General features: G+C 48.8%; 1 protein-coding gene across 1 annotated transcript in view; it reads left to right on the top strand.

The window, feature by feature from the left end:
• The window catches only part of POU2F3 (POU class 2 homeobox 3), a 77,656-nt gene that overhangs the window by 24,085 nt on the left and 39,272 nt on the right, over window positions 1–14,299 (top strand). Inside the window, exon 3 of the mRNA XM_029957601.1 lies at window positions 4,560–4,594. Coding sequence (XP_029813461.1) covers window positions 4,560–4,594 — 35 coding nt within the window. The remainder of the gene's footprint in view (window positions 1–4,559; window positions 4,595–14,299) is intronic.

Raw genomic sequence — 14,299 nt, 5'->3', positions numbered from 1 at the left:
TCTCTGTGAAAGAGGAACACCTTCCTCACTGTGTCAAAAATGAATAAGTGGAGTCCTGGGAATGGCTCACTGACATCTCTCAATCTCGAACATTGGTAATGGAATCAGAATCAGAACAGGAATCGCTTTGGGGAGCTGAGCCCTTACTAAGTGTGGCTCAGCTCAGACACTTGGCTGGAGTGTCAAGGGGCCAGTCTCCTGGGAGGTCCTGGCCAGCCCAGGCACCTCACTCCGTTTGCCTGGGATTCAAGGAAGCTGAGGCAGAGATACTGAGGCAGGTAAAATGAGTTTGATGAGAAGGAGAAATGTCCTTGCCTCCAAGGGCAGCTGATGCATCCTCATGATAAGAGGCACCTTGAAAAGGGCCATAGAAAACCTTCCAGGCAAGAGAAACTGTTAATTTTGTAGTCTGGTGAGTTTTAAAATCAATCTCTGAATTCTGCTTGCTTGTCTTTTTCGTGTTGTGGATCTCATAAACAACACAATAATTGCATTCGTGGAAATCAAAAGCAGAGACGTTTTTAATTGTCCACCAAGCAGATGACCTCTGCCAAGTCAAACTGTCTTGGCCCTCCAACTGTTTATCTCAGTTTGTTATTCCCTCCTTCTGGAAACATCTTTTCCTCTTGCCTTCCAGACACCACACTTGCCTGGTCTTCCTGCTACTCGAATGCTCACTTTTTTCTCAGTCTCCTTTGGTGGCTTCTCCTCTTCATGCTGGCCTTGACCCCTTTATTCTTCTTCATCTCGACTCGGTTCCTTTGTAACCTCACTGACTCACATGGCTTTCAATACCACCTTTAAGCTGATAACTATCCAGTATATACTTCTGACCTCACACCTCTCCCGAGTCCAAACTCACTTCTCTGCCTCTACTGGGATATCTAATTGGCATGACACGTTCAGAAATGTAGCTTTTGATTTTCTAGCACTGGCCTCCCCATCCCTGAGTCACCCCCCATCTCAGGTAATGGTGCCACCACTTATTCCATCAAGAAAGCCCGAACCCTGGAAATCATCCTTGATTCTTCTCCATTCCTTGCACCACACCTCCCATCCATCAGCCAGTCTTGTCAGCTATCATTTCAAAATGCTTTCTAAATCCAGTCCTTTGTCACCGCCTCCACTGGCACTGCCGCCCTCTCTCCCCTGGGCATGCATATCTCTCAATCGGTCTTCCTTCCTGCTCCCTAACCCCCTACGAGCTCATCACTGCAGGTTCAAACACCTGCAGTGTTGCTCCTCTGCTCAAACCCTCCATCACTTCCCATCATCCTTGGGTGAAAGCTGAAGCTTTCACCATGACCTGTCTGCCAGAGCCACGTCATCTTGCCCTGGTGACCCCATTCTTCACTCCTGCTGGCCTCACTACTGTTCCTCAGCATGCAAGCCTGCTCTTGCCTTAGGTCCTGAGACTCGCATCTGGAATGATCTTCCTCAGACCTTTGAAAGGCTGGGTCTTCACTTCATTCAGTGAAAACATGGCGTCCCCCAAGTGGCCTTGGAACAGCATCTGGCATACTCTTCCCCTGACAATGCCTTATTGTTCTCCCCCGCAACTATCTCTAGAGGAAGTTATGTATTTGCTTTCTCATCCCTTTTATGTCTCCTCAACTAGAAAAGAAGTCAGGGACGTGTGTCTGTCTTCTCCAGTGCCACAGTACCAGTGCCAGAGCAGTGCCTGGTGCCTCAACTTACTGACTAAATGCTTGTTGGATGAATGGAGTTGCTCTTTTGTCAGATTTAGAAAGTACTTCCTATTAGGCCAATCTTGCAACATCATAAAAGGATTTTTTAAAGATAAAAGCCCCTCAAAAACCAAATACACAACTACCCAATTATCTAGCTTTCACTTTGGGGTATTTATCCAGAGAAAATGAAGACAGTAAGTCGAAAAGGTATCTGCAGTATTATTTACAATAGCCAAGACATGGAAACACCCTAAGTGCCCACTGGTGGATGAATAAGTAGAGAAAATGTAATATATATGTAATAATATACATTGTAGATAATAAATATGTAAATAATATATAATATATAATCAATTATAAATAATACATACATAAATAAAAGGAATATTATTCAGCCATAAAAAAGATTGAAATCTTGCCATTTATGACAACATGGATGGACCTTGAGGCCATTATGCTAAGTGAAATAAATCAGACAGAGAAAGACAAATGCCATAGGAACTTACTTATTCATGAAATCTAAAAGGCAAGCAAACAACCCAAAAAAAACAAGCTCACAGATACAGAGAACTGAATAGTGGTTGCCAGGCGTGAGGGGCAGGATAGGTGAAATGGGTAAAAGGGATTCAAAACAAAGTTCTAGTTGTAAAATAAGTAAGTTCTGGGGATGTCATGGACAGCATGGTGACTATAGTTAATAATACTGTATTGCATGCTTGAAAGCTGCTAAGAGAGTAGCTCTTAAAAGTCCTCATCACGGGGCACCTGGTTGGCTCAGTCGTTTAAGCGGATTTCAGCTCAGGTCATTATCTCACAGTTCATGGGTTCAAGCCCCACATTGGGCTCTGTACTGACCGCTCAGAGCCTGGAGCCTGCTTCTGATTCTGTGTCTCCCTCTCTCTCTGACCATTCCCCGCTCACACTCTGTGTCTCTCTCTCTCAAAAATAAATAAATGTTAAAAAAAATTTTTTTTTTAATTCTCATTAAGAAAACACTGTGTCATAATATATGGTGATAAATGTCACTTGGTCTTGGGTGGTGCTCAGGTCACAATGTATACAGATATATACCTGAAATGCATGTAATCTTATGTGTCCATTATACCTCTATTTTAAAAAAAAAAGATAAAAGCAAATTTACCTTTAAGTCTGCCTCTCTATGCACAACTGCTTTCAGTCTGTGGGCGCTTCCTACCTTCAGCGCCCCTTGCAGATTTTATACTTCATGTTAACTGATATCAAAATCAGGCTACTATCCAGAGGTCAATGCACGTCTCACAGTACGCCTTTCTCGGGACCGCATCCCCCTTCACCCTTTGCTCTCACATTGCCCGCACGGTTGCTGGTGCAGAGGCCTCACGACCGTCCAGGGAAGGACATGCTTGCGCATGCTCACTTAGAGCAGAGCACGGGAAGAAGGCTTAAGTTAAAACTCCAGAGTGTTCTCTTAGATCCCATTCATTCATACACCAAGCATGTCTTGAGATACTCAGCTGTGTTGGGAACCACGGTGGCCATTGAGGATGATTGTCATGTTCCCATTTTCAAAACTCATGGACTAGCAGGAGAGAGAAGCAAGTAGACAAAAAAAGAGTCGCCTGATGTGCCATGCGGTGGTAGGTAGGGCTCCTGGAGTCCAGAGCGGAGGGCACTAATTCTGCAATCGGACAGTCTTGGTGTATTTGCACCGGAGCTCAGGCTGTCTGGGAGGGAGTGAGGTGGGATTATGGGGGACAGTCACATGGGGAATTATAGGTCGTGCTAAGAGACCGGGACTTCATTCCAAAGCCAATGAAAAGCAGAAGAAATTTCTGATTGAAAGTTCTGAATTCATTCACTTGTGCCTTTTTTCTTTCATCCGACCAGTATATTTTGCACTCCTGTCATGGACTAAGCTCAGCTCTAGGCTCTGAGTGTGTGGTGTTTAGTAAATAGTCATTTTCCTTGCTGTTACAGAGCCATGGGGCACAAAGGAAGTTTGTTTGGCATCTCTGCCATAGAGAGTTAGAGGAAGGGGAAGCTGTTATGTAGGTAACCGTGGAAACAAGCCCCTGACCATAGGTGTATGTTTACGCAAATTATGGTCCACAGAATGGAATATTAGGGAACCATTAAAAATGATGTTGCAAGCATAGGAGAAAAAAGATTTATGATGCTCCTTAATAGTATTGGGGAAATATTAATCATGTTCACCGGAAAAAGCAGGGTGAAATTTATACAGAGTGGTGAATATCAATGAGGAAAAATAAGCATGAAAAACGACCATAACATAGACAAAAATATTAATTACAGCTGCCTCTCAGAGTGATTTTTTTCTGCTACTTTATACTTTTTCTGTCCCACATATTTTTCTCTAGTGAGGGCACATTTACTTGTTTACCCAGCATTTGTTACAAAAGAGAAGAGACAAGCAAACAAGGAATGAAAGCTGGAGGGAAGAAAACCAGACCAGACACCTGTCGATGTGGCATGACTTAGGTGGCATCGTCCCAAGAGGGCTGGGATGGGGGGACCTCATGCCTTAGGGCAGCTCCATTCAGACCAGTGGCTGGACTTTCCTTGCTTAGCCACGAAAGCGTGTGCCCTAGCTCTTGTGCAACCGAGTGGACAACTCTGGGATGGCAAATTCAGTCCCAGCTGACTCTGTGTGACCTCCGACAAGTCAGTCCTCCTGGTTGCCCACCTCCCTGAAGGAGATTCTCCAAAGACATCTCCAGGAAACAGGATACGTGGAGGATCCTGACCACAGGGGAAGCGGGTGTTTTTTTTTTAAATATGGACAAGCCCTTCCCTACATCGCCATCCCCCTGACCTTCCATCTGTTCTATTCCTACTAGCAATTCATATTTTCATTTTTATCTCTTTCAGGAAATGATCGAAATGGCCTAGATTTCAACAGGCAGGTAAGGATTTTCAGAAGAAAACCTTTATAAATGTTTGGGGGGGGGGCACTTATACTTCACCAGGTGCAGGAGATACAAAGATTATGTCAAGTTTGAGGTATTTATTTATGGGTCATGGACTCAGCAGCTTTCAGGCTTAGAAGGGTCCTATAAAGAGCCTTTTTGTGCACCCCCTCCCCCAATCCACAATCCAATGTTGGGGGTCTCCTCTTCGCTATCCCCTCAAAAGAGTGCTGACAAGTGGAGACGCTGAGGAATAAGTACCTGCCTGATGTGGTGCAGAAGCAAGATGGCGGCTCTCTTCCTGTCACAGCTTAGCCTGAGTTGACTCTTGGGCAAGTCTGTGTGTGTAGACCAACTGTGCAGAGAGGAATTCATGGAGGTACAAAAGATAGAGTACCTGGGTTCCTCAGGGATTGAGAGGAGAAGAAAAGGAACTGAACAGGGGGAACAGAACAAAAGAGCCCCGGACAGAGTATTTAGCCTGGCTAGGTGGGACAGTGTAGACACAAGCTTGGTGCCTTTGAAGAAAACCAATTCGTGTGGGGCGAGAGTGAGTCGTGGGGAGGGGTGGGGCTCCTGGGGTGGGAAGGTGGTGTTGGACAGACTGCAGGGTGAATGGCTGTGGTGTGAAAAGGGAAGGACGAAGCCGAGGGAGAGGATGTTCCCCTTGAGATCAGGTGCTGGTGGGGAGACCACGGGAGAGGGCCAGGATGCCAGAGCAGATGGGGGAGGGGGTGTTGGGGGGAGGAAAGCTACGGTGGGGTCTGAGTTTCCTCAGCCGAAAAATTAATAATTTATTCTGGGGCGCCTGGGTGGCTCAGTCGGTTAAACGTCTGACTTTGGCTCAGGTTGTGGTCTCATGGTTCATGGGTTCGAGCACCTTGCTGATGGTGCAGACCCTGCTTGGGAGTCTCACTCTCTCCTCTCTCTCTGTCCCTCCCATACTCATGTTTTTTCCTCTCTCTTTCTCTCTTTCTCAAAATAAATAAATAAACTTTAAAAAATTAATTTATTCCGCCTGGCGGGGGGTGGGGTGGGGTGGGGTACATGGATACTGTGCCAGGTATGGGAATACAAAGAAAACTGAGACATAGTCTCTGCCCTGGAGGAGGTTATTTATAGTCTAGGATGGGGAGTGGGAGAGAGAGAAGGAGAGGGAGAGGGAGGGGCAGAGAGAGACTCAAGGGAATAATTACACACTCACATGCCTGCTTTACTAGAAGTTTGCAGAAGGTGTGTCAACCAGAAATGCAAAGAGTTCATTCTTCCTGGGAGCTCAGGGCAGGCTTCACGGAGGAGGTGATATCTGAATCTGGCTCTAAAGAGTGAGTAGGAGTTTGTGAGGCAGAGAAGAGTGGGTTGGAAGGGAAGACAATCCCAAGGCGGGGGTGCTTCGGATGATCACAGGTTCCCTCCTGCTCTGATGTTCTCTGTCCAAGTTTAGGACACAGTCTGAGGGGCAGGGGGAGGTTAGACTCAGGCGTACATTCTCCTTTACCTACAAGTGTGATTTGAAGTCACTACTAACGTTTTCTAAAGGGCTGGGTACTTTCTGGGTGCATCCCTCACGGTCAGAGGAAGGAAAAATCTGGAGTCCTCAGCCAAAACCTGTTAGGCAGTCACTATTGTGCGTTTTGCTGGCTGGGGAAGTTTGCTGACTACTTTCTGTCCTTGAGGCCTGGAACAGAAAGAGGCTTCAGTTAAAGAGACGGCCTCAAGGAAGGACTTGCCGCCAACATGGTTTATTAAACACTGGCACAGCCGCCAAGGAAGGAGACGGTAGAATCAGCCTTGCACCCAGGGCCTTTAAATGTGAGGCGGATTCTTCTCTAAGGGAGAGTTTTGCCAGATTTGCTTTAAGGGAGGGTAGACGGAGGAGAGTCCCAAGGATTCTGTGATCCCGAAGAAGAGAACTAAGCCGGTTAGGAGGTGGCGTGGGCCCCGTGTTCTCCTCCCTGAGGACTCAGGATGGCAGCCTGCGGCCCACCTCTCACTGCCCAAGGCCCTTCGAGAAGATGCATGGGAGGAACCCGTGCCGCACCGAGATATGACCACACCAGCCCAGCTTGGAGGTGGCCTGCTCCACAGGCCTGGTGGGTTTGGCTGCCTGTGTGATGTTTCGGAAGCTTGAGAAACCCTGGTGCTTGGGACCAGGCTGGGGGACAGCCCCTCCGGGCCCTAGGCAGCCTGCAGAGAGGCCCTGACCCTTTGAATGTCTTCGGGGGTGTGGTTTCTCCCTCAGTCGGGAGAAAGGCCTCACTTGAGTTTCCTTTGCTTAGATGAGCCCCACGGGGTGGGTTGTTCCTCCCTCCCCGGGAAAGGGTTTTTGGATTTCTCATTACTGACAAGAACAGACATGACATATCTTTCCTTTCAAGAAGGGGGGAATTTTGGAGAAAGAGGCTCAGCCTGGTCACACTCCTTTCCACGCTTATGCTGGAGCTCTCTGCTCACGAGCATACACATCTGTGCCCCCTACAAGGCTTCTCTTCTTTGCTATCTGTCACTCTGTCCCTCAGTGTCATCAGATACTGACACCCACAGGCTCCCCTTCCCATGAGCTCGCCTGCAGCCCTCCAAGGGGGGCACCCAGGAATTCCAGGCCACCCCAGTAACAGTCATGTCTCTATGCTTCCCCATAAGGGAGGTAAACCAACACCCAAGTTCGTTGTAAGGCACTTTGGGCTCCTTATCTCATTTGATTCTTGCTCTACATCAAGTGTTCCCACCTCCATCAGACAGGAGAGGACGGTGCCTCCCAGACAGCCCCCCTCCCTTATTTTTGTTTTGCAGAGGATTTGGGAGATTAGATCATTGGCTAAGGTCACATGACTGACCAGCTGGCAGAGCCAGGACCTGCACTCCCATCTCTTTGACTCCAGAGCCCATTTTCCCCTGATGCCTTGCTGCATTCGCCCCAACAGTGTTTCTCCTCGCCTCTCCTGGCGCACACACTATCTGTCCTCCGGGAGAGGCCTGGCAGCGGGAAGCTGAGCATGACCTCACAGTGACTAACTGGGAGGAAATGGCTGGCAGAGGGTGTGGGGAAGGAAAGAAAGAGTGGCTGTGGAGTAGGAGCAGCTGGTATAGGACAGAGAAGGGGTGGGCAGACCCAGGGGAGCAAAGGATGAGCCGCTGCCCTGGGTGGAGCCTGGCTGGAAAGCCTCGAGCCGGCAGGTGCATTCAGGAGTTGCAGTCAGGGACTGGCCAGTCCAGGGTCCTGTCACCACTCGAGCAAGGGACGTTGGCTCATCAGGAAGTTCTGCACTGAATCTGTTAACTTCCTGGTCCCAGGAAAGCAGCCTGAGCCTGTTTGGGAGATAACTGTGGGAAGACCCGGGGATCCAGAAGCAACCCTGCTGTCCCTAGGGAAGATAAGAGAGTGGAGGGGCAAGAGGTGAAGACCAGATGCCCAGACAGGAAGCCGGACATCCGGCTGCCCATGCCATGTTCTGCCCGTATACAAACCTTTCCATTTTCTGGGCCTCGGTTTCCACACAGATAAGGTGAAGTGTGCACGAGCTGATCCCTCAGGCTCCCGCAGTCTGTCTCTGATGTCCCCTCATTTTCCCCTGGCCCTGTTGTGTCTGGTTTGTTTGACTCCCAGTCTCCTTTCACTTGTTTTCTTCGAAGAGAAATAGGGAGGAGCGTGTCCATCTCTTCACTCTGAGCTGTAGAGGAGGGTGGGGAGGCCAGGAGAAATAAGTCTTTACAGTCTTGATGATTCCATGTGATCCAGTGAGAAGAATCATTGGAAATTTAGGGGCAGAAGCAGAAGGACCCAGCAGGCTGGATCTGTGACCCATCGTTCATGCTTTCAATAATCAGTCATTCCTTAAGCATTAGTGAGAGGGTGTCAGGAGTGAGCAGGTAAACAGCAGAATTATGCAGTGAGCTCCGTGAACTCCTGGATACCTCCTGGGCACAGCACCAAAGGGATGGCATCTGAAACGGGTGACCCAGGGAAGAGTGGGGGGTTTGAGTGGCAGAGAAGGGTGGCAAGAACATTCCAGGCATAGGAGATGGTGGGTGTGAAAGCTCACTTGGAAATGGGCCTGGCTTCGGGGCAAGTGTGAGAAGATCAGCTTGGGCTGAAATGCTGGGCGGTGAAGCCAGGGCTGCAGGTCAGGCTGGCTGGGAAGGACTTTGAACTCACAGCAAGACATTTTCTCCTGTGGGCATTAGGGAACCCCTAGGTGTTTTCCAGCGTGACTAGTTTCATTTAATGGAAGGGCAGTAGAAGGGTGTGGGTGAGGAGGGAAGGGAGGATGAAGGGGAGGCCTGATGGGAAGCTGCTGTTATGGGAAGAAGTGGGCAAAGCTAAGGAGAGGGATTATAGCAAAGAGGTCAAGCACATGGACATGGAATTAGACTGCCAGGGTTAGAATCCTGGTGGTGTGGCCTTGGGCAAATTCTTTACCTTTGGGACACCTGGGTGGCTCAGGGTTCATGAGTTTGAGCCCCATATAGGGCTCTGCACTGACAATGCAGAGCCACCTTGGGATTCTCTCTCTCCCCTTCTCCCTGCCCCTTCTGTGCATTCTCTGTCTCTCTCTCTCTCTCTCTCTCTCTCTCTGCTGGAGGGGCTCCTGGGTGGCTCATTTGATTAAGTATCCATCTTCGGCTTAGGTCATGACCTCACAGTTTGTGAATATGAGCCTCACATTGGGCTGTCTGCTGTCAGCACAAAACCTGCTTCAGATCCCTGTCCCCTCCTCTCTCTGCCCCTCTCCCATGTGTGTTCTCTCTCTCTCTCTCTCTCTCTCTCTCTCTCTCTCTCTCTCTCTGTCTTTCTCAAAAATAAATAATCAATCTCCTCATCTGGAAAATGGAAAGAATAATGGTACCTGTCTCACAAGGTTGTTGTGAGGGTTAAATGAGAGCATGTGTACCTTTTCGACAAGTGTCTAGAACATACACAGGTATTTGCTATTCTTAAGATTATGTCAGTATGCATGGAGTGAACCAAGTTCAAGAGTGAACCCTGATAGAAGATCAAGAGGATTTTGGCAACAGGTTGGACATGGAGAGCAAAGACACAGGAAGAGTCTGGCATGATTCTCAGATTTCTAGCTTTGGATGCTAAGCATTAGAGGCACCACCAGCAGCGGGAATGAGTGTGTCCAGATGATGAGAGGAGGAGGAAGGGCAGATAATGAGCTAGAGGTACCAACACTCAATGAGAAATTGGGGTCTGGAGCCTGGAGGACAGGTCAGCTCGCATATCAGAGTCACCATGGAATTGTGTTAACTGAAATGGTGGGAGGCAGTGAGGCCCCCTGCACCACATGCAGAATGGGATAGGGACCCTCGGAAGACCTGCAGAAGAGACATGTAGGACAGAGGAGTGGGTGCCCATAGATGAGACGAAGAAGGAATGGTCAAAGGTACAGGAGGAGAACCACTCCCACAACGGAGAGGTTTGCATTGCAGTGGGGATAGGTGCCAGTGTCTCTGAGCCCAAAGCCTGAGAACAGGGTCTAGTTTGGCAGTGAGAAGAGCAGCAATGGCCTTATTGTGGTGTCCTTGGTCAGAGCAGATGCAGATTGCTGTCACTGGGGGACAAGTCGGAATGAAGGAAATGAAGGAAACATGGGTGTGAGGCAACGAAGGGGGGGTGGGTGTTGGTCTAAAATGGAGACAGTGTGAAGAGAAGAGACCTCGGTTGGTGTGGGCTGGGGAGGGATAGGAGATGCCATCAGCACAGGGGACAGAAAAGAGTGAACCTGGACAGAGGGCAGACCCAACTGGAAGGTGTAGCCTGGAAGAGGAGAAGGACTCATGAGAGAGTAGCAAGGCTGGGTGTCCTGTCAGTGAGTTAGGGACCCCTGAGGACCCCACTTCCATTCTGCTCTTTGGACCAACAGCTAGCTTCAGAAAGACGTCGGGAAGTAGAACTGGCTTCCAGGGGCTGGGGAGTCTGCAGTGGCTGGGCCCACCTAGGACAAGCTGTTCTGTCCTGGTGACTTCTGAGTCCCTCACACCCTGGGCCAGGAGTTTCTGCCAGATGGATCCGAGTGATGTCTCCATGCATGTTGTTGGATGCCGTCTTGCTAGAAGACTCCAAAAGGTCTCCGAGGCCAGATGCGTATCTGAAGCAAGTGGGCCTGTATCCTTTTCCTAAACTTCCTAAGCTTCCTGCCTCCAAAGTGGAGAATCCGTGACCTGAGGTTTTCTTTCAGTCCAAGGTGTGATGGCTTTCTCAGCTCACGGCACCCATATATGACTGTCCCATGCCAGCCAGCCCAGAGCAGTAACCCCAGCGAGCCCCCGCAGAGGACTGAGCTTTAAGTTGGATGGGATTTTCCTTCCCTGTTTTCTTGAACGTGAGCTACTGTGGTTCTCTCCTGGTATGTGTTGATTTGTCGTATTCAAGTGGCTCCATAGGGCATCTTCTGTAACAGCAGCAAAACTCAGGGTCGCCTGGGAGGCTCAGTAGGTGAAATGTCCAAGTTCGACTCAGATCAGGATGTCACCGCTTGTGAGTTTGAGCCCCACGCTGGGCTCTGTGCTGACAGCTCAAGCCTGGAGCCTGCTCAGATTCTGTGTCCCCCTCTCTCTCTGCCCCTCCCCCACTCATGCTCTGTCTATCTCAATAAACATTTTTTAAAAAGTATAAAATCAACAAAATTCAGCCAAAGGGAAGGTCTGTGAGGGTCCGGAGGGATGGAGAGGCTTCCCTGGGGTGGCGGGACCAGGCTCTCCGGCGGTGATGGCAGGAAGCCGTCCCCCTCCCACCCCCCCCAACTTGGGCAGCAGGACAGCAGAAGGCCGAGCGGAGTGCAAGGGGAGGAGCTAACTGACCAAGTTCGACCATCTCATGCCACAGATCTGCACTCAGCTGGGTGGTAAGGAGTCGGAGGGGACTAGGACGTGGGCCCTGCCCACAGGAGCTCCCAGCCAGCTGGGCAGAAACTTTGGCAGAGAGGGTACATAGGAGAGGGAGGTCCCCTGCATGGTAATAATAATGCCAATGGGGCTGGTTCTGCAAGGCTCAAAAAGCCGGGAAGGCACAGAGAGCAGGCAGGGGTACACAGAGAGCAGGCAGGGGTAAGGGGCCCAGTGAGCCAGAGGGAGGCTCTGAGATCTCCCTGCAAGACCGCAGGGGATGGGAATTAAGGATGGAAAGACTGGGGCGCCTGGGTGGCTCAGTCGGTTAAGCGTCAGACTTCAGCTCAGGTCATGATCTCATGGTTCGTGGGTTCGAGCCCCGCGTCAGGTTCTGTGCTGACAGCTAGCTCAGAGCCTGGAGGCTGCTTCGATTCTGTGTCTTCTTCTCTCTCTGACCCTCCCCTGCTCATGCTGTCTCTGTTTCTCAAAAAAAAAAAAAAAAAAAAAAAAAAAAAAGAAAAGAAAAACCATTTAGGATGGTAAGACCTTCCGTCCTCTGATGCTTGTTTCCTGTCCTCTGATGCTTGTTTCCCTCTGTGGCAGCGCCCAGCTCTGGTCCCATGCTTCCAAGAGGGGTAGGATTTGGGGAGCATTGGGTGGGTGGGGCAGACTAAGGGAGAAAAGAGCCCAAGGAGCCAGCAAACCACATTTTGCTCAACCTTAAGCAGTATCGTTAGATTTACTTAATTTTTATTTTATTTTTATTTTTATAAGTTTATTTTCTTTTTAATAGTTTATTGCCAAGTTGGTTTCCGTATAACACCCAGTGATCTTCCCCACTAGGGCCTGTCTCCATGACCATCATCCCCCTTCCCCTTACCCCCTCCCTCTTCAGCCCTCAGTTCTCAGTATTTAAGAGTCTCTCGTGCTTTACCTCATTCCGTCTCCCTAACACTTTTCCCCCCCTTTCCCCTTCCCATGGTCCCCTGTTAGGTTTCCCCTGTTAGACCTATGAGTGACAACATATGGTATCTGTCCTTCTCTGCCTGACTTATTTTGCTTAGCATGACTCCCTCGAGGTCCATCCATTTTTCTACAAAAGGCCACATTTCATTCTTTCTCATGGCCATGTAGTATTCCATTGTATATATAAACCACATCTTCTTGATCCATTCATCAGTTGATGGACATTTACTTAATTAAAAAAATATTTAAATGTTTATTTATTTTTGAGAGAGAGAGAGAGAGCACAAGTAGGGGAGAGGCTGAGAGAGAGGGAGACAAAGAATCCAAAGTAGGCTCCAGGCTCTGAGCTCTTCTCAGCAAAGAGCCCCTCACCGGGCTCAGACTCACAAACTGTGAGATCATGACCTGAGCCAAATTAGATGCTTAACTGACTGAGCCACCCATACGGCCTAGAAGGTTGGGTTTAAAGTGTTGAAACAACATCCCTCCTTTTTCCCCCCTGAGGTACCAAAGCAATTGAAAAATAGACACTGGAGTCTGACAGAACTGTGGCTGGGGACATGGCTTTGCTGCAAGGCCACAGGGGGTTTTCAAAGCCCCCACTCCAGAATGAAATACAAGCCCCAGGCAAAGGTGGAGGTGGTGGGGAACAGGCCTTATGGTACCCATCTAGCCAACAGGCAGGTCTGAAAAGAGGGACCAGAAGGGACTAACCCCCGACTCATCCACTTCCTTCTAAAACTTGTTTCTGGGGCACCTGGTGGCTCAGTCAGTTGAGCGTCCAACTTCAGCTCAGGTCATGATCTCACGGTTTGTGAGTTCAAGCCTAGTGTTGGGCTCTGTGCTGACAGCTCAGAGCCTGGAACCTCCTTCAGATTCTGTGTCTCCCTCTCTTTCTTTCTCTGCCCCTCCCCAGCTTGCTCTCTGTCTCTCTTTCTCTTGACAATAAATAAACATTTTTTAAAAATTAACAAAACAGCAACCTGTTCTCAGCTTTATCAGACCCGTGTCTCTTATAATAAGGATTCTGTGAAGCCCCTTTAATATTCTAGAGTGAAATTTATAGAAAACACAAATAAGCATCAACAAGATGCTCTGATTTGAACGAAAGAATGAGGAATAATTTAAAATAAGATAATAGGTATTTCAGCAAGTGTATCTTGGCACATCCTCCCCTGGAACATTTAATGACATTGTAGGATGCTTGGGACCATAGGAGACATAAATACAGACTGATACCAGTATGTTCTATTGGCTGCTCAAAAGCCAAGATTTTCCAAAACGTTGTTAAACAACTCTTGCTACGGGTCCAACCAAAATAGGAAAATCTTTCCTCAATTTACACAGAAAATGGCATCCGTGGAAAAAGCTAGTGTGTATTAAAAGTGTGCAAAAGAGGGGAGCCTGGGTGGCTCAGTCAGTTGAGCATGTGACTCTTGATTATGGCTCAGGTCATGGTCTCTCAGTTTGTGGGCTCAAGTTCCGCACTTGACTCTGCACTGGAGGTGTGGAGCCTGCTTGAGATTCTCTCTCTCTCTCCCTCTCTCTCTACCCCTTCCCCATTTGCTCTTGCTCGCTCTCTTTCCCGCTCTCAAACTAAATAGACTTTAAAAAGAAAGGAAAAAATGAAAGTGTGTAAAAGATACTCTGGGCTCCTATGAGAAATGAAATGGGGTTCTGGCTCACACGATCCTAGGCAGGCTACTTGCCGACACCAGGGTCCCGTGGGGCATTTGAAAGCCATGTGAAAGTTGCATGGGACACAAGGGGCCCTTGTTTGGTACATAGTCTTCTGCATTGCAGGATGTCTGAAGTGCCTGCCCTCTGCCTAATCAATGCAAATCGAGCCTCCTAATTAGCCAGAAAAACCGCCCCACAGATTTCAGGAAACAATTTCCAGGTTGC

The sequence above is a fragment of the Suricata suricatta genome, chromosome 11, assembly GCF_006229205.1.
Source record: "Suricata suricatta isolate VVHF042 chromosome 11, meerkat_22Aug2017_6uvM2_HiC, whole genome shotgun sequence".
Lineage (NCBI taxonomy): Eukaryota > Metazoa > Chordata > Mammalia > Carnivora > Herpestidae > Suricata > Suricata suricatta.
This window is presented reverse-complemented; position numbering and strand designations above follow the sequence as displayed.